At 40.2% G+C, this 26,637-nt stretch overlaps 1 protein-coding gene across 4 annotated transcripts in view; it reads right to left on the bottom strand.

Annotated features, from left to right (window-relative positions):
* Positions 1–26,637, bottom strand: part of AKAP6 (A-kinase anchoring protein 6) — a 393,441-nt gene that overhangs the window by 22,689 nt on the left and 344,115 nt on the right. For all 4 annotated transcript variants that reach the window (XM_074955832.1, XM_074955831.1, XM_074955834.1 and 1 more), the window contains one exon: positions 20,425–20,640. In XM_074955832.1, coding sequence (XP_074811933.1) covers positions 20,425–20,640 — 216 coding nt within the window. The remainder of the gene's footprint in view (positions 1–20,424; positions 20,641–26,637) is intronic.

The raw sequence follows: 26,637 nt of genomic DNA, 5'->3' as shown, positions 1-26,637 counted from the left end.
TTAAAGATTTGTTTCCTCATCCCCTGTGATTGTTTAAGAAAAAAGTTTCAAAGGATAATGCATTTTTCCTGTACTGTTTTCTTTACTAATACAGAGATGGATTTGTCTTTTTCTCTAGCAAGTTATTATTAAAGTTAAACAATGATTCCCTGTGTTTCAGTCTCATTTGCATGTACTATTTCAGTACAGATACTTTGTGTTGGTGAAATAGCCCTGTAATGTAACCCCCACGTACCATTATTTTTTTTAAAGGAATTAACATTAAAAAGAGCTTTTACAATAATAAATATAAACTCTGTTCCCCTCCCCCTCCCACAAAATCCCTCAATTGCTGTTATTATCCAAATGTAACTGCACTTATGGAACAGGGGAAAAAATGAAAGAAAGAAACCATCCCCCACCTCCAAGAATGTATTCACATTCAAGAAAGACAAACATGATTTTGTTTTTTGAAAAATGCCAGCATGCCAAGTACTTCTGCTGAGGGAAATAGTCATGTTTACAGTCGCCACTTCACTTCTGCTTCACTTATGTTCATTTTCTAAATGGGGTTCCTTGTATGATAGCCAACCAGAGAACTGTCCTCATCTATCAACACCTACACTTCATAATTAATAAGCAGTATTGCTGAAAGGACCTGCTCATTACAATATGATGGGTTATGCTGTACCGGACCCCCCACTAGAGAAACCAATCATTAACACATCTATTTACTATAATTAAGGTTAAAACAGGAGTTTATCTGTAACTCTGTGTTTATTTAAAAAAAAAATAAAAAATCCAGGACTCAGGTTAATATTTTCCCGTGCTCTGCTTTGAAATAATTAGCCTCAGTTCTATACTTCTTCACACACAAAAAATGCCATCTACTTCAAAAGGCATTATGTGTGCAAGAGGGTGAAGTCCAATTTTTGAGGCACCAAAAGGAGGACTTCTATAGGGGAAAAAACAGAGATTTTCCATTCCCCTCCCCCCATTTATCCTTCCCTCCTCTCAGACCCCCTTTATTCTATCTGCAGTATTTGTTTATACAGGTTCTTAGAACAGTGCCCATCCCAGCAGCATGGCCAAGATCTCGCACTAAGATCTATGCGGGCAGATTCCTGTACCTATGAGGAGAGCCACAGGTTTCAGTGGGGCTGTGCTCAATTGTGGGTGTCCATGCACAGGGTTTTTCAGTGGAGGACAGGGGTAATTGATGTTCTGTCATTGTTCAGTTTCTCACAGGCATGTCAATGCTTCAGGTTCTTCTTGACACTCAGAAATAAAAGGTGGAAGCAATACAAATTTTGGATGTTAAAATGACACTTCTCTCTAGTTCATTTAGCAACTTTAAAAAAAAAACAGAATTAATAATTGTAAGGATTTTTAAAGGGAAAGCATCAATTTGAAAAAAAAAACAACCAGTCCTCTCTGCAAAATGTGTACTTACTATAGTTACTAGTAAAGTTGGATTATTGTCATTCAAAAAAAATCAGAGGAACACTCCCTCCCCTCCAATTTTTTCCTCTATTTTTAAAGTTTGTTTAATCTGTGCATTAGGGAGCACTTTTGGGCCAATCAGCTGTGTGCCTGCACCGGGGAGTTAAAGGGGCGTAGGGAGTCCCCTAACTTCCCTTGATGGGCTACCCAATTTGCCACATGTTGTGCAGGGAGAAAGTGAATGCGAAAGTGTGGAGTTTTGGCTTCAGCTCCTTCCCCTTCAACACACCAGTCAGCAGGGCTGAGCCAACGTGGAAAAGGAAATAACCCGTGCCAGGAAAATGGCTGGTGTAACTTACTTCTCCCATGAATCACTGGAGAAGCGGGGACTTAACTGGGCCCCTGTTCTGCTCCTGGAGTAGCATTTACCCAGGCTGGACTGCAAGCCCTTTCTGTGTGTAGGCAGTTGGGCCCCAATCCTACAACTGGATCCTCCCACGGGTTCCTGTGCAGGAGACTTCATCAGTTTTTTGCTTACTGAAGAGACCCTTTTAAATGTTGTCAGAGGAGGAGGAAAACGTTCGTGAAGTTTTTCAGAAGAAACCTTCAGAATTACACTATTTAAAAGCTGCTCTGTCAGGAACTGGATTTTTCTTTATTAGGCAATTTCACAAGATTCACATTGAGAGGGTTTCTTTAACAAAATAATTCAAACATTGTGACCGTTATGAATCCCAAAACAGGCTGCAACGAAAAAAGGTGACACCTTTTTAGTTCCATCACATTGTCATCCAAATAGGTTTACAATTGCCTACCTACATGCCAAGTTGTGTAAGTGGGCTTTTTTCCCTGATGATAACATCTGGCTACATGGCACATTTTACTGGCAGTTGTTTTTGCTGCTTTGTAGTTTTCTTTTCATCTGTCAAGAGGTTACATGACAGGGTTTTTTGTGCTCCTGAATGTCATTTTGGTCTCACCTTTGCTTTTGTGGTATATGCGCATTTTTCTCCTCCTTGTGAGAGAGTCCAGCACAAATCCTTAATGAAAAGCCTAGAAAGAGCATTCATAGCTTCACACAAAAACAGAAATTTGCTATGCATTTCCACATGCAGTAAAGGCCAGTTCGTAAGGTCTTACTCAGATAAACTCCCATTTAAGTTAGTGGGAGTTTGCCTACAGCAGCATCTCAGATTTGGACCAAAATGCACACAGTGACCTTACTAATAGGAGAAAGAACAGTCTTTATGGTTAAGGCACAGAACTGGAGATCAGCAGTTCTGTAGCTCTGTCTACACATAAACTTGTGCTGGTTTAACTAAGAGTTTGTCTATACAGGCAAACTGGCAGAACTACAGTGGTATAATTATACCAGGGATCAGCAACCTTTTAGAAGTGGGGTGCCGAGTCTTCATTTACTCACTCTAATTTGTTTTTGCATGCCAGTAATACATGTTAATGTTTTTAGAAGGTCTCTTTCTATAAGTCTATAATATATAAGTAAACTATTGTTGTATGTAAAGTAAATAAGGTTTTTAAAATGTTTAAGAAGCTTCATTTAAAATTAAAGTAAAATGCAGAGCCCCCCGGACCGGTGGCCAGGACCTGGGCAGTGTGAGTGCCACTGAAAATCAGCTCGCATTTCGCCTTTGGCACGCGTGCCATAAGTTGCCTACTCCTGAATTATAGTTATAACTATACCCCCCCACACACCCACACACTTTTATTCTGTAACAGAGTGTCCACATAGAGAGATATACCAACATAGCTAGAGCAGTATGATATTACCACTATAGTTCTGCCAGTCAATCTCCCCATATACACAAGTCCCCCTCATGTCCAAGAGAATTATCTGTCTGTCCTAATGATAAATCAAGATTCAGGAGAATAATTCTTGGAAACTGATTACAATGGAAAGTACTTTCCTGAGATTTTGCAGGCTCCTTCATTATGGCAAATTATATGTTCTAAATGTGGCAAGCCTCAAACTCAGCCCTAATCTCCAGTGGTAAGAAGTCCCAAAGAAATCCCTCTCTGTCCCAGAGCTTCAGACATCCTTTTCTGGGCTCCATTAGCTGAAACATTCCTGTTGACCTTAGCGAGTGATACTCAGAGACAGGGAGACCTGGAGGTTAATAGGAATAGGGCTTTGAAGAGGGCAGCCAGAATTTTGAACTGGATCTGGAATTGCAGTGGAAGCAAGTATAGGGTTCAAAGCACCAGTGATATATATTCCTATCAATTTTTCTTATTTAAGAAGTGGGCTGGTATGTGTAGTAACTGCCTTGGCTTCTGTGTAGCCTCCCTAGGTAGCCCAAGATAAAGTGCTTTGCAAAAATTCAACCTCTAGGTGACAAAATAATGGACAACTGTGGCCAAGCCTGCATTTGAGAGGAAGGTAGCAGTCTGGCTAGGCAAAAATGCACATCTTTCCACAACTGCTATTTGGGTGTTTGTGAGTGGTAACAAGTGTAGACAGGAATCAGAGGTTGTACAGCACAGTAACAAGTGAAGAGCACAGGGCTATTAATATTAATGTTGTTAATATGCCAGCTTGAAATTTAATGTGTACAGCTCAAAGGCTTCCACATGACTTAGGAGAAACTCTGAGTTGCACTGAAACAAATATTTGTGATACATTTTTGTGTAATGTTTAGAGATATTGGAACACTTTTATGGTATGCGATTCCATGATAAATGAAAGTTCTCCCTCCCCCCCCCTTTTTAAAATAAAAAAGTATTTTTTTTTAAAATACAGCTTCTTTCTGCACTGTTGAATAAACCCACTGGATTAGCTGTGACTCCATAAAGTTTAGGAACTCATTTATTATGTTGCTAGATCAGACACTGCATTTATTCACACAGTGCATCTATAAAACCTAGCTTTCATTAGAGCTGTGGGGAGGCCCAGTCTTTCTCCCTTACTGGAGAAGGTGAAGCTCAAGAAGATAATTAAGCATGAAACAATGAGGAGGCTTGCTGGGTAAGCAGTAGTGTGAAAACAGTTACTCCTCACAAAAGAGGGGAAATTAGCTGGCTGGATAAAAAAGGAAGTGTCAGACTGGAAGACTGAAAGGACTGCCAGCGTAAGTAAATAGCTCTATGCATCATTAATGCAATTTTTTTAACACTTAAATGCCACAGCTGTCTAAATTTAAATGCAGCTAAATGCTATGTGTTGAGAGATTAGTATACCATGTTAAAATAATTTATTTTAAACTTCCAACTTTCATCTTTCACTAATCTTAGCCACCCTTTCTGACTACAAAATTCACCAACCTCTCAGTATTGTATCCTTGTTTACAAAGCCAATGTAAACAGAGTATTCTGAAGTGATTCCATTTGCTCATTATACCTTAACAAACACATTATTTTCCATTCTTAATACAGATATTTTTGTGAACAGAAACTTTTTGATTTTGCTCTTTCACAGAATAAAGACTTACGATGTGTGCTTCCTTTCACAACTTCCTTCTACCCGAATCGTGTTCCCTGAAGCAGCCACATTTTTGGCACAAGTTCAGTTATATGCAGTGCCAAAAGAAACAGAATAAACAAACACTGCTTAATGCAGCTGGCTAGGAAATTTACATATTACTGCACACCAGCATGAAGACCTGAATATGGATTAGAGCAACAGTGATGACACAAATGTCATATAGATAAAGAGAAACAAAATTCAGCACATCATTACTTACTTTTACTTATGATTTACATTTTACTATTTTATATATATGCATGTATATTTATACATAAATATTGATGTAAAGGTGTACATTTATATTTTATATGCATTTCTGTATGTGCCTCATTTTCCAAAAAAACACATTAGAAATGTTTTACACAGTTTAAAAAAGGGGTACAATTTTTCATATTTCTCCACTAGTAAAGCCAGTCTTCCATATCATATGTCCAAATGTACAGACCTCTGAGACAGAGAAACAAAATAGCTAACATTTTAAAAACTCTAAAGTTTCTTAAAATTGCTTTTGTATATATAAAACTATTACAGATCTAGGCCCTGATCCTGCAAGCACTTATGCATATGTGTTAGAAGGATATGCAGCTCCTAAGATAAAAGGTCCTACAATATTGAATGTTAAGGGCCCAATCATGCAAATACTTCCACACATCCTGCAAATACACATGCGTAAGTGTTTGCAGAATCAGGGTCTTAAAATCCAACTGTATAGGACCTTTTAAGGTAGAAGTAATTACTGTGCAGACCACGGGGGAAAAAAGGATTCCTTCCCCTCTTTTAAAAATATTTTCTTTATTAACTCTTCAAGGAGAATATTAAAACATAAGCGGCGATCCTACCGTCAAGGCATTCATTGCAGGATTGGGGCCATAAAAGATACAATGCAATGAGCAAGGCATTTCAATTTATACAACAGTCATTTTCAAAGGCTCAAAAGCATCCAAGTCTGCTACGTTATATTTTTTAGCTTCTGTTTTTCTATCATCATTTTTTTAAAAACAACACTGGCCCAGAGCATAATCATGAGGTCAGTGAATATTAGGTACAATATAATCTCCAGAATATTGCTTCTAGGAGAGACATCATGTAGGAGAGACATGTTATAGCACAATTGTATGAATGAATCCATGCCACATCTTCATTCTGGTTGGAATACTCAGGAATCAGAACCCACTACTAGGTTCCAATTTCCAATTTTCGCAGGTCCCATTTAGACACCAAAATAAATGGTCTAGAAGAGCTCATGTCGAATGCTGAGTTCTTTTGGAGAATCTGGCCAGAAGTGTCACAATAGGAGCTACTATGTGCTGAGCACTTTTGAATATCTGGCCCTTAGTTGACTAAATGGGAACTAAGCTCTTTTAAATATCTGGCTTCAGTCGTGGGTACTGTGCCTTTGAAAATCTGACCCTTAGTGTATTTTCCTGTATTTTGTCATAGATCTTATTTTCTGTACTAAAACAGCAGTTGACAATTCTTCTAACATTCTGCATAGATTGGAAGTGCATTAGATTCCATTTTCTGAATATTACATATTTTGCTATTAAGACTGACCTCAGTACCCATTCTTTGTTATTCAGGAAGGATTTATTCAGCCAGCAGTTCTAATATACTGACTTTTGGAGAAGGGAATGTCTTTGTGTTCAGACCTGTAGAAATACCATATACAACTCCTGAGGAAATTCTGTGCTAAAAAATTAAAAAATCTATACTAAAAAAAAAATAAAATCCTGTGCACAATATTTTAAAATTCTGCAAAATTCTGCATATTTTATTTGTCAATAAATAAATGTGAAAGCTCCATCAAGGCAGTGGGAAGCACAGGCCACTGGCTGCAGAGAAGTGGGAGATCACCCTGCGGCCACCCTCTGCCTGAGATACAGACTTGATGGTGAGGCTGCACCCAATCCTGACACAGCACATGGGCTGAGCTTGCCTCAAAATCACCCCAGGGATCTGCCCCTCCACGCCAGATGCACCAAGATAGCCAGTGAGAGGGAGAGAGCCTTGCACACACTCCAAGCCCTGGCCCCCGATCCAGGTGTGGGGCAGGGAGGCTCAGCCTGGCAGGATCCAAGTGTGGAGGGGCCTATTGTGCGGGGATCCAGGTGTGGGATGAGAAGGTTCTGTGTGGGGCAATCTAGGTGTGGGCAGCTTGGTGGGGTGTCTGGATGTGGGGGGCTTCTGGATGCACAGGGGTTCATTGGGGGAAAGGGACTCTTCTGGGGGGGTCCAGGTGAAGGTGGATGGGGCTCAGTAGGGCCTCTGGGTGTGGGGAGGATGGTCTCGGGAAAGGGGGATGTGGAGGGATGGGCTCAGTGAGGGGTCTGGGTGCTGGGGGAGCGGGGCTTTCTGGGGTGGGGAATAAGGTGCAGCTAGTTGGGGCTCAGTGAGCTGGGAATCGGGTGCGGGGGGCTCATCGGGGTAGTCCAGGTGCAGGAGGGGTGGGGCTTGTCAGGGTGGGGGTTTGAATGTGGAGGCTGAGCTGATGGTTGTCGGAGTGGGTGGTCTGGATACAGGGGTGAGGGGCTCATCCAGGGTCTGGATGCAAGAGGTTGTGGCTTGGCAGGGGGGGTCTAGGTATAGGGGGCTCCAGATGCACAGGGGTTGGGTGGATGAGGGAGCAGCTCCCCATACAGTGACTCTTCCCCCCGCAGTTGAGGAGTGATGCGGGCAGGAAGCGGGGTTGGAGGATGGAGTTTCTGGCAGCCAGGGGAGGTCCTCCTCTTCCCTCAGTCCAGCAGGGACTAGCAACTAAGCCTAGCGCTGGGTAGGAGCCACCGACTGGGGCATACCCAGCCCTATCTCCCCCATGGTGATTTACCTCTGTGCCAGCTGCTCTAGGCACCTGAAACGATGCACCTGCTCTGCTGGGGAGGGGTGCATGACTGCTCTTGTAGCTTCCTTGTCAGAAAGTCATTTTTTTTGCAGGGAAGCAAATAAATCTATGGGAGACATGAATTCTGCATGGGCACAGTGGTGCAGAATTCCCCCAGAAGTAATATATTACTACCTTGTTGTTTATTTTGCAGCATGGAAAAAAAAGTGGAATAGATTATCTGCTAGTTGGTGGCATATCCACCATTTACTATAGTTAACTAAACCTCCCTTATATAGAGACTCTGATATTGACTTTCCCCTTTATGATGGTTTAAAACTCCAATTTCTGTCCTTTTTGAGACTGAATATTGCCCATTCTGAGTCTAGAGCTAGTGTGATTATTGGATGAAAAATCAAGTTTATGAAACATTTTTGTGACAGGTTGATTTGAAAATATGTTAGTTGTTTGAAATTGCTCAGAAGTTTATAATGTTAGATTCAGCTCCAAAGGGATGGTTACTGGATGAAGTGCCAATCAGACAGTCCAATGCAATTACCCACAAGGGCATACACTACATATGCAGTGGTATTCATGTGCTAAATTAAAAAGCCATGTGGTAAGTTGCATTTATCATGCACTTTTGATGATCTCATCATGACAGCATTCCAAACCTATGAATAGCTGTAAACGACTATTTTTTTTTAAAAAAAATCAGCTTAGCAAAGAATTGTTGTCTTCTTTCTACCAAACGTTAAATTCTCTCACTCCAAACCCAAAATGACACTGGTCTGTGGCACAAGATGGGAAATATTCAGCCTAGGAACAAGTCTATTGCCTGGATATACTGAAGGGAGGACAGGCGACACTAGATATGGTTTAATCAGGCAGCAACTTTATTATTAGATGTCTGGGATTACCTAGCAGATAAATGTGTACAGTGCAGGTAACTCCATGCTCATTTCAATATCCACCCAGGGACTTCCACCAGCCCTCCCCCCTCCATTTCTTCTATCGTGGTCCCCCAGCCAACCCATTGCTGGGACCTTACCATCCCCCCTACCCTTGAAAAAGGGTTACGGTGGGCTGTAAGTTAAAGGGGTTGGCTCCCTGCTGTACCAGTCATAGGAGCTGTGACCCCCCTTCCCCATTCTGCTCCTTTAACAAACACCTCCGTTTTAAGTCCTTTACAAGCCATTTATCTGGTCACTGTATCCCTTCCCCATGGAGTACCTGCACTGGACAGCCGCCCCACACTTACATAATGAGTTGCGATATCATAGCCTAACTCCCTTCCCTACTCATCATAACAAAGCCGCCCCACCCCCGCCCAATCTGTTGTGGGGAAGGTGAAACCCCCTGTTGCCCCCCCCATGCCACTCACTCCACCTTGGCCAATCTGGTGGTAAGGGAAAAATTTCTTGCCTGCCCCCCCAGAAAGGAGCGGTTCATGCAATGCCCACATCCGGTCCTGACCAAACCTGTTATTTTGCCCGCTCAAAGGGGAGGGAGAGTGGGTGCTGCTCCACCTGGCCCGGGGAAAAGAGGCTTTTCTTCCTAGGCCTGCCCCTTATCAACTCCCCAATCCTTCCGGTCCCTGGGGATAAGTCAGCGTTGCCACACTGACCCTTTTGAAGCAGCTTCTGAGCCCCTCTCTCACCCCTGCTTGTAAAGCACTATACCCTCTCCCCCGGCAAGCTAGACAACAGCCCCCCACTTAAAGGTGTGCTATGGTCAAAATCTTTTGCCTGTGTGACAACAGAGTTGGAAGCTTTATACACCACTGGAAGGAAGGATTCCCAGCTCCTCTGAGTAAGATAATACAGCACTGAAGGACCTTAGAAGGTCCTGAGATATTTGAGTTTAAAATTATGAAAATTTAGTAATTTTTAAAGACATTTTAATTGTTCCCTCTCTTTGTGTCTGTGACAAAGTGGGGATTTTCCCTTGTTATGTTGTATGTGAGCCTATGTGAGTTTTACTGTTTTCCATGAATGTTGTGTGTGCCTCAGTTTCCCTGTGTATTGCACCAATGTCTAGGTGGTGGGAATAAGGGTGTGTGACTTCTGCGGGAGTTGCTCCAGCTACCTGCACAGATGCTATGGCCTCCCCTTTGTAACCTGAGACCCACGAGGGGGATGCAACCAGGTGACTCTTGGCCCAGGAAGTGAGACAAAGGCTGGAGGCTGAGTAATGGGCAGGGCAGGAGCCAGGAAGCAGGAAGTGAGTCAGTCTCGGCTGGCTTGGGGCACCGGGGGAGGACCAGAGCCCTGGCTCTGGGCTCCCCTCCCCCCAAGATGGAATAAATAAGAAAATAAGAAAGGTCCTACTGGGTCAGACCAAAGGTCCATCTAGCTCAGCATCCTGTCTTCCAACAGTGGCCAGTGCCAGGTGCCCCAGAGGGAATGAACAGAACAGGTAATCATCAAGTGATCCATCCCGTCGCTCATTCCCAGCTTCCGGCAAACAGAGGCTAGGGACACCATTCCTGCCCATCCTGGGTAATAGCCATTGATGGACCTATCCTCCATGAATTTATCTATTTCTTTTTTTAACCCTGTTATGATCTTGGCATTCACAACATCCTCTGGCAAGGAGTTCCACAGGTTGATTGTGCATTGTGTGAAGAAGTACTTCCTTTTACTTGTTTTAAACCTGCTGCCTATTCATTTCTTTTGGTGACCCCTAGTTCTTGTTTATGAGAAGTAGTAAACAACACTTCCTTATCTACTTTCTCTACACTGGTCATATTGTATAGACCTCAATCAAAATAGGTAGCATATGCAACATTAACAATGTGGTTCAATGTACAAATCTTATTGAGATATGTTTGGAATTGTTATAACTCGTTGTGGCTTTGACATTTGTAAGAAATATTGAAATCTTAATCTCAGGATAAAAAAGACTTTAAGACACACTACACCATGACGTTTTTCATATATATACATATATGTTATATAAGAGAATGACTCCATAGTATTTATGATGAAAATAGAAGGCTCTTCAGTCCATGAAATAGATTACTGAAAACTGCTCATGAGAGCAACTGAAGGACACTGACGCAGATATACCATTTTTACCCCATTCTAACTTGCAATATGGTTTAAAACAACTATAACAACAAAGCATGAAAGGCCTGATACTGCAATAGTTTACCAATTGCATGGCACTTGTTACCTTAGCTACTCTGAATGAAGTCAAATACTCACAGTAGTAAGTAGTACACCTAGCAGTGAATGCAAGAACAGGCATCCAAGTTTTAATCTAAAATATACTGGAAAATGTATGTGCGTGTGATTTATTTTGCATGTAGAATGTTTTCCTTATAACCATGGCCAGCCTGAAGTAAACATTTCCACTCTTACAAAGAAATCCAGTTTCTTTAAAGGTAAAAACTGGATAACTTTCCAAAACTGCACAGAAAAATGTGCGCTGTATCAAGAAATAGGAAAAAAAAAAATCAAGGAAGAGTCTGGGGGGTAATTAAGTATTTGCAGCAATTGATTTCCTCATTAAAGTAACTCTTTTCTTTTAATTTAATTCCATTCATCCTTTTGTGCTCATGTTCACTGAAGTAAGCAACTTTCAAACGATGTTCCACAAATTTGGCCAGATACTGTGGTGAGAGTGGAAGGCAAGATGTGTCAGGGGCTTTGTAATGGGATATAGGTTAGAGAGACTTTCACCTCTCGGTCAGTATTTTCAATCCAGCTGAAGGTGAGTAGTCACTGAAATTTGTTACTATTTGATGGCTGTTCAGTGGCCTATGAGAAATGTAGTTCTTCGTTTCAATCCACATCACACTCAACACAACCACAATTAGCAATACATGCTGCCTTTTTTGGTATTTTTAACAGAGAGAAAAGGACTTAATGGGCACGACCTATTATCTTAACCCTAGTGGTTATCCTTCTAGATCAATGGAGAGCTGCACTGGTGAGAGGTAGTGTAGTGTAGTGTAGACAAGCCTAAACCACCATTGCTTATGCTGCATCTCTTCAGTGCATAGAGAGAGGACAGTAGTCCCCACGGCAGTCAACTCTGCTCCTCTCTTTCATGAATACAACAGAGCAACAACAGATAAAATAATTTAAAAAAACTCTTACTAATCCATGTTCAACTATGAATGGTATCACTGACTAAGCAGGTACCTCTTTCCTACTCTAAGCCCAAGTCCACACAAATTATACATGGGCAAATCTCACCCCCCTTCTTAGGGCTTGACTTTTTTAATCAAATAAATGAGCAACAAAATCTAGTCCATGGCTTCTTCCCAGGCTTGACTGCTCAGCCTACCCCTAAGTCTCCTCTGCCTAAGGCCAAGGGTAAGCTAGTTTGGGAGCATGCTCCTTTTCTTTTTATTCCCTCCACGCCTGATACTGCTGGCAATGTGCAAAGTGGTGCTGGCTTTAGCACCTATCCCCTGAACACACCATTATCACCTTCATGCCTAGTCCTGCCTGGAGCTTGTTCCTCCTGTCCCCGGCTTCAAACTGAACTTTGTTTAAACTGAAATGTGCCCAATAACATGTTTAAAATCAGAGCCACAACAAATGATCTGACCTACTGGTGGTGAGCTCAGATGATCTCCTTTTAGCTCCCTCAGCTGACTGCCATTTTCCTGCTAAACTTAATTCATATTATCAGCCTGAATATGTCCATTAGCCTTGTAATGGTTTGTAATGAGGATATGCCACGCTCAGATGCGTTAAAAATGCCATTTGGGAAGGCTAAATGGCTAAAAGGGTGTGATATGGAGTTTCTCACCTCTAGATTGTTGGTCAAAAAGGGGGTCAGGTTGGTAGTGACTGAAAGTCTTTTACCATCAGACTGGTTGCAGACCTATACGAAATGATTTGATGAGTTTGGTTTATTGTTGTCTACCTCACAAAACCACCACTACATTTGGCACTGATTAACCTCCTTAACAGACAGATCAAAGGATTTCAAGGACAAGTACCCGCTCTCCTCTGGATCATACAGGAAGATCCTCCAGATGGCCAGGTATCTTGTTTGTGAAGGGGTGTAGTTTTGGAGAGCATGAAAGTGCCATTGCTAATGCTGTAAATAAATATAGCACAGTCAGCTACCAGGACAGTCAAGCTTAGCACCTGTTTTCACTCAGTTTAGCTGACATCTGCTCTACTGTGGTTCTTTCCTTTTCCATCTAGAGGGAAGCAGGTGGTGTTTCTCAGGTGGGTGTCTTTCAGAAGCCCTACAGAGATCAAATAGACTAGCACCTGCCACTGACTCTAAAATCACAAAAAGTTCATTTTTAAAAAGCTGCCACCCAACACAACAGGAATTTCAAATTTTGATACCAGCGGTTCAGACGTGATGATTTCAAAAACATGACTGTGACATGAGGAAATGAATAGGCATGTGGTGACTTTTTGTGAAACAAGCTGAATGCTGTATTAGCGTACTGTCTTCTAGGAGAAGTCATTTGTAATTTAGTAAATATAAGGAATTAAATAATGACTTTGGTAGGGCTTGATTTTGTAAAGCAGCTGAGCACTTTGTACAAGACATTGAATGTCCTCCTCACCGATTAAGATAATGGGAAAGCTGAGGATTTTCAGCACCCCACAGGATCAGACCCTTATATAGCACTTCTAAACTTTACACAAGATTTTTTTCAGCTATCTCCAACCTTACAAAAATAATGGCTTAATTAGACTCTTTCAGTTGAGTGAGTTTTTCTTTAGTGGTGCTACCTAACAAAGTAATGGAGCAATAACTAATACATTTGTGAACTCTGGAGTTTAGAACAAGTATCAGTCCATTGCTTTTTTTTTAAATGTTGCATCAATGAAAAGGACACAGAAAAAGTGAGGGGGAGATTTGATTTAGCTCTGAATCCAGCATTTTAAAAAACTGTTTTCTTTTCCCAAATGTGCCAGCTAGGCAGGCGAACAGCGGAAAGGGATGAGGATATCAGCTCAGCAGCCATGCAGCAGTTTTTAACATTTTGTTTTTCAAAGTCCATTATAAACACTCAAAGAGGAGACTGGGAAAAATCCCAAACAGCACATTAAGAACCGTCTTCCCCTCCTAAGAAACAAGCATCCAAGAAAAAAGCCTGTGGAAAAGAGAGCGAAAGAAACCTTTTTTTTTTTTTTTTAAAGTGAGCTGTCTCACCATTACAGATTTTCCCAAGTCCTTACAACTCTAATTAAAATGTGGTAATTGGTTATGTTACCTCAATTACCATGACACATGGACATTGATGCAAAGCGACACCAATTGAATCCCTTGGGTGTTATACCCCAAGGCCATCCCATTTATTGTGGCCTTATTATTTTCAATTATGTGGCTGGATGTACAGCATACTTTCAGAGCCAATACACATGGGGCTTTTTCTGGACATATAGTGCAGTGTACATACAGGACGACTCGGGAGATAAAAAAATTTTTTTTCATGAGGCACAGAAGTGAACGTTAACATCATACAAAGACTCAAAGACAGGAATATTTAAGGGGTATTACAGGGCAGCTTGAAAATTAGAGCATTCTGAACCTAAATTGTCTTAGCTGAAAATATCTATTTTATGAGTCTGATTAATACTGCCCCCTCAATAATTAGCAATCTCTGTGGATTGAGAAAAGAGATTGTGGATTTCTGCATAAAACTGATCAGAATTCTGCACTTATTGCACGAGCAGAGTACCTGACGTCTGTGGGAGCACTGCTTATGGAATGAGCACGGCTTATGGAATGAGCAGCTTCTCCAGTAATTGAGGAGGGTAGGGGTCTGGGAGGTACAAACTTTGGGAGAATAACAATGTGAAAATATAGATTTGGACCCCGGTCCTTGGCAGCACTGCATGTACTTTGTGCTACTCCAGCAGTGTAAAACAGCTGCAATGACAGCCAAACTGGCTGGCACAGGTTCCTGCTTGTTTGGGTAGTGGACTTTCATACCAACCCCATCGTGGCCCATAGTGTAAGGGGGAAATCCAGGAGGCATGTGGCCAGGGCATCGCTATACCTGGCTATCTGTGGCTACTGGAATGACCTATTGAAGCCATAGGTGCAAGTCATGCTTCGGATAGCCTTGGATGGCAACAGGATCAGGGTAACACAAAGGCAGCAGTAAGCAATCTTTGTGCTTCCACCCTCAGCTAACCTCAGCACAGCTTGTACAGAGCATGAATCAGGGCCTTGACCAGGTCTACCCCAAATCTTCTTTCAGCTATTTAGTTTTTTCACAAGTGTCTCTTTGTCTTATAAGAAAGCTGCTAATAAGGTCTCTTTCAGTGTATATTATGTGCCATTTGTGTGGTTCTGAAACTAAGAATTAGGAGACCATAACTGCAAAATACAATAAAAGTGGGGTGGTGACTAACAAAAAGAGGGATCTACTGAAAAAAAGAAAAGAAAAAATTGTAATTACTCAAATATTAGAGCATATAACTGGTGCTATTTGACAGTCCTGTTGGCAGCCTCAGTACAGAGGCCAAGGACTGAATGAAGATGGTGGACTAAACTCTCTTATACCAAGTGGCTGTCCTTTCAGAACTGGGAGGAGGCACATTTGCAGAGTAGCATGCGGAGTCTTGCAGTGACATATCATATATAAATAGGGCTCACATTCTGAATCATTCATAAACACTTTTTTCTTCATTAAAAATAGGACTTTAAACTTTATATTCCAGCCCTGGCTAACTGAAAGACAGCTGTTAGAGATAGGAGGTGATGTGAGCACTAGAATGCGATTGGCTCTTAGTACAGTTGTATTTCCAGCTAGATTAAGTTAAATGCAAGGATCTCAAAGTGCTTTAAAAATGCTAATGGCTTAAGCATCACAACATCCCTGTGAGGTAGGAAATTATTATTCCCATTTTACACATGGGGAAACTGAAGCACAGATAAAGAGTCCTGTCAAATCACACGGTGATCCCAGGTCTCCCAACTCCCAGTTAAATTCTTCAGCCAAAAGACCAACAAATCATTTATTGTTTTTAAATTAAATCATTATTTTACCTAGCCTCTTTAACCTAGCCAACCTTTTTTCCCCTTTGAGTGATTCTGAATTATAATGCTACTTACTAGATGTAACTTATGCATCATGAGAGGGTCATCTTTTGCCAGACTTTGGGGTTTGCATTACATACTAATACCTCTTTGTTATGTCTAGGGTTGTGAGGCAGGCTATTGCAAGGATAATGAAAAATTCAAGAATTTTTTTTAAGGCATCAAGAAATAAAAGAAATTTGAAAGAAACCTACAAACCCTTTGTAATTAACTCCAACATCGCTTTCGGAAGGGGATAAGCAATCAAAATAAGAAGTAACCGAGGATAATAAGGAAGAGTAAAAAAGATAAAGGAAAATTCTGGTATACAAATTAAGGGGAGAATGGAAGATGCAAGCAACTCCTGCACCTCTGTACGGCAACATAATCAGCTGTCTTATTTACTGTCCGAGAGTCAGATGCCATTGGAGGTATAAAACATCTCATTTGTTTTTATAAATTACAGTATATTGTGGGCAACCTCAAATAAAGACTTGTTACCCGGGGATACTGTTTATGTGCCAAGACTGGCACACCATCAAGTGCAGAGAGATGGGGAAGCAGAGGAAGCAATCTTGGGACCATCCCAAGAAATGACTACACAGGAACTGAGTGAAAGGAAAAGCTATAGCATGCCAACTCAGGACTGGGGAAGAGTAAGAACCCAGAATTCTACTGAGGTTAGTGCATCTTTCAGTGCTGAGAATTCAAATGGTTTTATCAACCTCAGAAACCTGTGGATACTGCGATGTTTATACAATCATTTTATAAACAAATCCACAACAAGAGACTCTGAAACGAAATACTGCCCTAAATGAAAATTAAATGAGCATCCTGATAGTTCTTAATATCTTCCATTTCTCAGCAGAGAGGAAGGTATGACCCCTACCCAGTTGCAGACAACTCAGTCAAGCACACAAGTTCTGCTTCCCCCAGGCAAAGTGGGAACAAAGCAGTGTGCAGCTTGTGAAGTTCCATGGCGTCCAGACATCAAGTAACACACAGCACTTGTACAGTCTCTCTACCTCAGCTCTCAATTGATTCCAATCCCAAACAGAGCCACAAGACTCACTTTGCTCCTGCTGCAACAGCAGTGCTGAACTCTAATTAGCACATAGCAGCTTATTTAGAATAACTGCAGCTCCAAATAGCAAATAGCTTACGCACAGCAGCTGTTCACGTGGAAGAGGAGAGAATATGCTCTCTCTGAAAAAACTTGGACCTCTATTCAACAGCCTCCAGGATTTCTCTCAGTTGCATCTTGCTCCTGCTCCAGGCACAAGAGAACAGCTATACTTACTACAGCAACTATAAGTTTTAAGCATGAAAAAAATATCCATTTAGCCTCTTTGCGGCAGCTCGCATTTCAGTGAAATATAGTAGAAACCCAGGTCAGCCTCTCTCTGGTAATTGTACTCCCATTACAGCAGCCTCCAGCAACTGAGCTTCAGAAATTTTTAGAACTACATTTGTTCCGTGCTGCAAGGTAAAGACAACAGCTACTGTACATTCTTGCTGTTGCAACTCAAAGCTTCAACTAGTTTCTCTACAGCAGGTCCGCTCAACAAACCAGTCCAACTCTACAGCCCTAGGTAATGGTTTCTTAGAGCTATTGCTATCATTTAAAAACATAAAGACAAAAATAAACAAATCCCAAAATTGCCTCAGGGTTGGATCAGGTATCAGACATTGCAAAAAACAGAGAAGGGCTCATAGACCCTTAATCCAATTTCTCCCAAAGAAAAAGTTCTGCTATTATTCTTTTCCCCATCATTAACTGTCCTCTTCTAATCCCTCAACGTGCACCCTTTTCACAACCATATTTTGCTGCTGACCTCCCTTGCTTCTGTTCTCAACCTCTAACTCTCTTGGGATTGTTCCCCTTGAAATTCAAGCATCAGTAATCTGGTTATTTGCCTTCTCAATGGCCATCTCCCTTCTTCCTCTCACATATAAGCCTAAGTGTGCCATCCACAATTGCTACCTCAGGTTCCTTGCACCCCCAATTTGGTTTTTGCCTTCCACTCCATTGAAACTGCTCTGACTGAGATTTTATCTGTTCCTTGCTATATCTTGAGGCCTCCAGCACATCAACCTCTCTGCTGCTTTTGACCCAGTTGATCTCCTTCTCAACATCTGACCACCTTCTCAACATCTTCTCCTTCTTTAACTTTTGTGATACTATCCTTTCTTGGTTCTTCTTCTATGTCTCTGGCCTTCTAACAATGTTTCCTTTTGCAGGTCCTCTTCCTGCTATGTTTTGCTTTCTGTGGGAGTCCAACAGGGCTCTACCATTGGCCCTTCCTTTTATCCCTTTATTGAGTGGTTACATCTGCTCATGTGACTTCAACGGCCATTTTTAAACGGATGACTCACAAATTAATCTTTCCACTCCCTATTTGTCTCCCACCATCTAATCCCATATCTTATGTTGTCTCTCAAATGTCCCTTCCTGAATGTCTGTCAACTAAAACTAAACATGGTCAAAATTGAACTCCTGGTCTTTCCTCCCCAAACCTCTGCATGTTCTTATTCACTTTTGCTACTGAACACACTATCACCCACTCTGTCACTCCAGTAACCAGCATGAACTTCTCCACCTCCCTTGCACTTCACGTGCAAGCCTGGAGTCTTCCCTCTTCTTTCTCCAAAACATTTTTAAGATCTGACCTTTTCTTTCTGGTCATAGAGCTAGAGCTTTTATTCAGTCCTTTTTATCTCTGGTATTTACTGTAGCCTCCTCTGGCCTCCTTGATAGGCATACTTCCCCCCAACCCAAGCTCCTACAACACACAGCTGCTAAAATCCTCTTCTTTGCCCTTCACAGGGGCCATGTCACCTCTCCCCCCTTTCATTGGTTTGCGCTTCTCCTCCACATCAAGTTCCAGGTTCTTATCTTTGCCTTCAAAGCCCTGTGTAACTCTGCACCTCTCATTATCCACACTTCCTCTTGCCTTGTTCCTTCCCCACTACTCCAACACTTATGCTAGCCTTGATATCCTGTTTTTCTGCTTTTCCAGTAACTCTCTCCTTTACTTTCTTCCATGTCATCTTCTACAAAGACGTCCTCATTCTGTAATAATCCATAAGGCCACTGCCCTCATTCATTTCCTTCCTTAAGTCCCACTTATACTGCAACACCTACAAGAAATTAGACAACTAATCAATGGCTAGATAGCTGGGCACATGGGGATAGGTTTGGATACATAATTTTTTTAAAAAACCATGCAAACATCAAGATGTGAGCCATTCATCACCTCAACCACTTTGCTTTTGTGCTGTACCCCTTTCCCACACACTATATCTGTTGGTCTTTTGAGACCATTAGCACTTTAGGGAAGGGACTTTTGACGGGTCTGTAGAATCCCATGTACATTTTGGGTGCTATATTTATATAAAAATAATAAACGACTCAGAGAGATCTATTACTTTGTTTTTCTTTTAAGTGGAACTTCAAAAAAAATCTGTGTTTAAAAAAACAACCTAACCACCCAAAAGTTAACATTTCATTGCTAGTCACTTAGTCTGTCAAGAAAGGGGTGGATGTCAAGTAATCTTTCCTATTTTAAAATTTATTATAACCTAAAAATTATATAAACTAAAATATATGTTGTTCATTCTATTATTTTTATGATGCACGTCGGTACCTGTATCGCATAGGATTATCATCATTGCTCCTGTGGTTGCAATACTCACACTTCAGCATTAGGACAGTGACGCAGGACATGCTGGGTCAAATTCATCCATTACTGTCAATGGAGTAACGGTAGGGATTTGGCTTATTGTCTAAATATAGTTAATCCATTCTAATATGGTTTTATACTGTACAAGACCTGTATAATTGACACCACTTAATTGATAGCATAAGTAATATAATATTTTGCCTCTTAGGGATTGTTTCCTAAGAGAAGAATAGATTAATACATTTTCCTTATATTTTAAGTAGTACAGAACTTATTACATCCTCAAAATATTTTGTCAGTGTTTCCCAACCTTTTCCAGTCTGAGGCACACTTACGTCAATAAAAGATTTGTGTGGCACACATCCCTGTGTTAAAATTATTTTAAAAATCGCTTACTTTTAATGAGAAATCTGACGTAAGGTCTGTCTCATGCACATCCACCCGAAGTGCAACAGCACAAAATACAGTTTGGTTGTGACGCTAATGAAAATAAATGAGTTTTTTTTCCCCTTGCAAGTGACTTTTCCAAAATTCCATGGCACACCAGTGTGCCACGGCACATGGCTGGGAAACACTGTCCTATGTGAAGAATGCGCTTAGTGATAGGCTGGTGCTAAAAACATTATTAACAGTGTACAGAACTTTTATGAAGTATCATATTCAATAAAAAATTATGGGCCCAATCCTGCTAGGTTCTGAGTAACTCGACTTGCACTGCTTTCAACTCAAATGTGCCCAGTCCTTGACAGAATGAGATCCCATGTGATTAAAAATGCTGCAAACAGTATATGTATACTATGAGTTTATCTTATTAATCAGTCATGTCCAAATCCAGCACTGGTTTGTGAAAAATAAAGCTTTATTTGTTGACTGTGAGGATCAGAAATGGCATCTTCAGTCAGAAAATCCATTGTAAAATGAATATGTTTGCTATCCACTGGAATGATATCTCCCATGTGACAAATGAAACAATACTAGGTCTTTTTAAAGCAAACATCACTCACCGGGACTTTTCCCAACTTCTTTTGTAGCCTGGTTTGCCACTGGACAGCTTGCATGACAATGGCTTCCCACCTTCTTTCAAGATTTACAATTATCAGCTGCATAGACTGGTGATCTGCATTCAGATTGCAGGTCTCCTGGTCATCCAGGAGGTGCTGGCATAATCGCAACACAGAGGCTACTCCACGACGTCTCTGTTTGATCTCACAGCACAGAGACTGCAGGACAGAGAAATGACAGATGTCAGTGCGGTATAGTCTACAAATGTATAAAATTAACTGTTAAGATTATACTTTGTAGTGCCCAGTCTTCTTACAATATGTCTGTGTTCCATTCATTGTTTCCCTGATATTTAATATCAAAGCTTGGTGATGCACTCACAGATAGTAATAATAACGGCAATGAGGCTGCAAAGCTACTTTAAGTCATCTTCAAATTAATGCCACATGTAGCTAACTGTCTCAATGATGCCGAACGATTTACAGCACATACAGGGTTCCCCCCAACCTCTATTCCACTGGGGCATGTCTCTGAAAATTAGTTATCCTGCCAACATCTAGTCATTCCAGGTTTTAAAATGGATTTTAAGAATCTTTCAGGAAAAATAAATAAACGCTATACTCATAAAATGACATAGTTTAATTCAATGTTTAATTCAATGCTGATCTAGAAAATCAAAATAAAGAAAAAATATATTATTTAGAACCACCATTAGAAATGATGGGCCATATGTTTTACTCCCGAGGAAAAACGTGCAGCAGGGAAGTGCAGTGGTCCTCTTTACAATCTTTACAAAGGCTTCTTGTGATTATAACAGTCCTAAGGAATTTCTTACACTGAAATTAAAATAGGAATCCTGAAGTAATGATATCTGTGTTCAAAATTATAAATATTTAATAGCAACTACTGTATTTCATCAGAAAGATCCAGTGCAACGGAGGAATACCGTTTGCGTTTCATCATGCAATTCAAACCAGTGAACAAGCCTTGTTTTTACCAAATAGTGGTTGAGGCCAGGAAATGTTGCATATACTCTAGAAACCTGTACAATTGCATTGGAAACCCCCTATGATAATAATACAAGTAGTGCATCTCCTGTGCTGCAATTAAGGGACACGTTTCCCCAATTCTGAAGGACAATGGTTGGCTACTTTTCTGTGCCGTATAGGATCATGTATGGGGTTTTCAAGTGCTATTGCCTGCACACCCACCCACCCCCTATGGACACTCAGTGTTGCATCAGGATTGTATTAACTCGTGATGTCTTTTTACAGTAATTGCTATGAGGTTTGGGGGCACATAGCCTGGGCATCTATGAGGAAGAGTCCTCAGCCTCACACTTAACCATGTACCCTTTCATGGCATGCTGTGAATCTAATATATGATTCCCAAATGGCACTTGTGCTACTCATGGCATTATACTATGTATGTAATAATGTATTTCATGCATGGAGTTTTTCCAGATAATTTCAATTGTAACTTGCCAACATCTGTTTCCTCTGCAGGATGCCACAGATGAAAGTGCATGACCCTCTGAGAAAATCTCAACTCTCATTTGAGCATTTTTGTTTCTCTTAAGGAACAGGTATTTTGTTTTTAATTTTCTGTTTTAAAAAGAAAAAGTAAAATAAACTCATCACAACTTTCAGAGCAGTTCACAAGTGCCAATGGCTGAAATATATTGATAATTAAGCTGGACATCCCCTTCTAAACGTGAACAACAAAACAATACTACTCTTTTAAAAATAAGTTAAGCTTCTGCATTATTAGATTACTTTAAAAAAGGAAGCTATACCTAGAAGTGATGTACATCAAAACAGTATTTGCCCTCCAGAAGCATTTGTGCTTGTGCAATGACCCTAAGCCGAAGGACTGGAGCAAAATAGTGGTGCAGATATCTAGAAACATATATCTTTCTTTTGCCTACTGATAGCATGCAAGTGATTTTTTTTAATTCAAAGCCTTCAGAAGAAATGATGATTATATCCACAAACATAGCTGAATTACTAATCTACTGGCACAATTTGATTGTTCTAACAGTTAACAGATTGCTTATTAATCAACAAGGGTAAACAAGACAATGCAATCTCATTTAGAGCGCGAGTTTTAATGCCTAAAAGTATTTGTGTTCAAAATGTTAATCCCGATAAGGCTTCATTAGAAGACGTCTTAAAATGATTAAGTGCATTTCATTGTAAAGTACACTGAGTAGTATATCAGCAGGTGGACATTTCATACAGATGTTCCACTTATTGATATAATGCATTCTATAGCTATTTAAATTACCCCAACTCTGTGATAGCTGGAATTCCATTATTTCTGTAATGAAAGAACTCTGTACCTTTAATATTTCTGAATTTTAAATAAGGTGAATGACAAATTCCCAAACCACTATTTATGGCAAAATATGACCAGGAATTTTATTATTCAATTTAGACCAGTGCTGCATTTTCACTTAAGTTTCCTGAACTTGCCCTTATTTATTTTCCTAGGATTCATTACTATATACCTACACAGCTCTTGATGTAATCAAATGTCTGATGTATTTCCTTTCTGATGCTGTTCATTAGCCTAATATTACACCAGAAAAAAAAAATCTAGGTACAAATAAAGGGGAAGATCATACTTAACACTGCAAAAGCAAAGAAATTGAACATAATGGTGGCTTTTATGAGCTAGCTTCTGCTCTCAGTTAAACTGGTGAAAAACTGAATAAACTCCACTGAAGCTGAGAATCTGGCCCCATACCCTTAACTCATCCTTTTACCTTGATGTACCTAATGATGGCATCCCCTACAATGCTGGATGCTATAACACTCCTGTTACAATCCCATATAATATGATAAACTAAGGACCATTCCCATTCATAAACCAAAATATTTGGGCTATAATAAGACCTGTACATTGTATTATTTGCAAGCAGAGATACAGGAACAAATTCATCTCTCATTTACATCAGTTTTCCACCAGCATAATAACATTAACTTCATGGAAGCTATTCTTGATTTACATGGGTGTGACAATACAATTCAACCATGGTAGTTTTGTTTCAACTTTATTATATGTTATGATTAATATTAAAAGAGGATGAAACCCTCATTTCTAACAAGGAAAAGAATTACTGTAATGACTCTTGTAGAGCTAGAAGACTTAATCAGGTAAAGGCACACAAACAATGTATAAAACGGCAGGCTACAATGAATCCAAAGGGGGTATTTATGGTCTGTTATGTATCGTGCTAAATGATCATTATCTGTATCTTTGACATGAAAGCTCACAGTGTCCCATACGATCCATATTTTGCAACTATTGAACTGGAATTGTCATGTGAAAAATTGTGAATACAGTGATTGTGCACAGACAGTTCTCATTTCCAAATCTTCACCAATTATTTCATTTTACATTTCTAAATGGTATAACTCTATATTTTGCGATATTAGCCTCTACAAAAACCTCATAATCAACAAAGCCATTACTTAACAAAAGAAAAGCAAAGAGGATCAGGATTTTCAGACACAGGAGTCTAAAGTGCATGAACCTAAAACTCTAAGTCCATTTTTAGGCACCCGCCTGAGTTTCAAAAGCGCTGAACATTCCACCGCTCCAATTGCCCTCAGTGGGAAATCTTGGTGCTCAGCAGTTTAAAAAGTCTGGCAGATGCCTATTTATAGAATTAGGAGGCTTGCTTTAGGCTCCATTTGAAAATCTAGGCTGAATTGTCCCAATAAGGTAAACTATGTTTTGCAATATAGATAGAGAGGTCTGGTGAATATATAGGCAATATTACAATGCAGTGTTTATTCAAACATATTTCCTGTACATCACAGCAGAACCCTGGAGATCTTTCTTCTCTCGGCATAACCCTATGTTTAGTGCTTTGTGACTGTCAACCTGACAGCTGAAAAGGGCTGGATTGCTCTCCTTTCCACAGCCTGCTAATACCACACCATAAATCATCTGGAAGGGCCACTGCTGAATGACATCAAAGACTACTCCCATCCCAAGGGCCAAGAGTATTGTTTAGGCAGAACCTAATGCCCAGGATGGTTCTGTGACAAGGGGTTGAACCATGTACTCTCACACAGCATGGTGGAATACTACTGCTTGGCTACTACAGCCCTGATTCTGCAAGGTACTTAAGCACATGCTGAACTTTAAACATGTGAGGAGTCCTCTTAAATTCAGTGGAACTATGCACATACATTAGGCACATGTTTAAGTTCCTTGCTGAACTGAGGCCTAAGCAATATTTTTCAACAACTGGATATTCTTCCTTTAAGTTCGAAAACAAAAAGAAAAAATGGAGTGTGAAGTTTATTAAAGAAACTATTAAATACAAAGTTTATTTTGCCATTGACCAGTGCATCAATCTAGTCCAATGTTTATCTGTAAAGCAGAGAGATTGCTAGACAATAGCACAAAACTGATAAGCTGAAATAGTTCACAAATGATAAAATTCTCATATCACAAAATCATAGAAATGTAGGGCTGGAAGGGACCTCAAGAAGTTATCATGTCCAGTCCTGCGTGCTGTGGGAGGACCAAATAAATCTAGACCGTCCCTGACAGGTGTTTGTCCAAACTGTTGTTAAAAACCTTCAATGACGGGGATTCCACAACCTCCCTTGAAAGCATATTCCAGAACATAACTAGCCTTATAGTTATTTTTTTTCTTAATATCTAACCTAAATCTCCCTTGCTGCAGATTAAGCCCATTACTTTCATCTTCAGTGGACATGGAGAACAATTGAGCATCACCCTCTTTATAACAGCCTTTAACATATTTGAAGACTTATCAGGTCTCCCCCAGTCTTTTCTCAAGATTAAATATACCCAGTTATTTTTAACCTTTTCTCACTAGATTTTCTAAACCTTTTAAAACATTTTTTCCCTGTTCTCTGGACTCTATCCAATTATTCCACATCTTCCCTAAAGTGCGGTGCCAAGAATTGGACACAGTACTCCAGCTGAGGCCTCATCAGAGCCGAGTAGACTAGGACAATTACCTCCTATGTCTTAAATACAACACTCTTGTTAATACACCCCAGAATATTAGCCTTTTTCGCAGCTGCATCACATTGTTGACTCATATTCAATTTGTGATCCACTATAACCTCTAGATCCTTTTCAACAGTACTACCTCCTAGCTAGTTATTTCCCATTTTGTAGTTGTTCATTTGATTTTTCCTTTCAAAGTGAAGTACTTTGCACTTGTCTTTGTTGAATTTCATCTCATTGAGTTCCGACCAATTCTCCCATTTGTGAAAAGCCATTTTAAATTCTATTCCTGTCCTCCAAAGACCTTGAAATCCCTCACATCTTGCTGTTATCTGCAAATTTTATAAGCATACTCTCCACTCCATTATCCAAGTCATTCATGAAAATATTGACTAGTACCAAACCCAGGACTGACCCCTGCAAGACCTCACTAAGATATGCTCCCTTAGTTTTACAGCAAACCATTGATAACTACTTTTTGAGTACGGTCTTTCAATCAGTTGTTCACCCACCTTATAGTAATATCACAAAACTGTATTTCTAGAGCATGAATCTGAATGACCATACACAAAAATTTAGATGATTTTTGTAGCAAAATGATTAGATGATTTTTTTCACATACTTTCAGTAAATACTGAAATTTGTTTGCATGAGGTCTTAATGCATATCAGTCATTTTTGTCTCTCCTGTTTAAAGTTTTATTGACTTTATACTTATTAATATTGTAGTGTGTGGAAAAAAAGAAATCTCAGAAAATTCAAGGCCCAATCTAATTGAAAATACCTGAGGTCTCTGGAGTCAGGAAAGCTGTCTGAAGGGCCCACGGATGCTAACTTACATGTTTTCACTTTCTTTGTACTTTTAGGTACAGAGCAATTGCCATACCCAACAGACTAGTGGTCTCTCTAATCCTGTATCCTGTCTCTGACAATGGGCAGTAAGTATTAGTTGCTTCAGAAGAATGTGCAAGAATACACTGAGGGCAATTACGAAATAACCATGAAATGGAAGCTCTTATGCAACCTTAATTCTAATGGTTGCTGGTGCTCTCAGTATAATGATAATACTAGTCAGAGTCATGTTTTCAAGTGGAGCAAATGAACTCTTCAAAACAAAGGTGGGCCTGTTTCACCACTTTATGTCTGCGTTAGGCCCATGTAACACCATAAATTTCAACAGAGTTGGCATAAGACTAGAATAATGACTGTGAAAAGTCT

Source organism: Natator depressus, chromosome 6 (genome assembly GCF_965152275.1).
Source record: "Natator depressus isolate rNatDep1 chromosome 6, rNatDep2.hap1, whole genome shotgun sequence".
Taxonomy (NCBI): Eukaryota; Metazoa; Chordata; order Testudines; family Cheloniidae; genus Natator; species Natator depressus.
The sequence above is the reverse complement of the archived record's forward strand: the minus strand, read 5'-3'. Positions and strand labels throughout refer to the sequence as shown.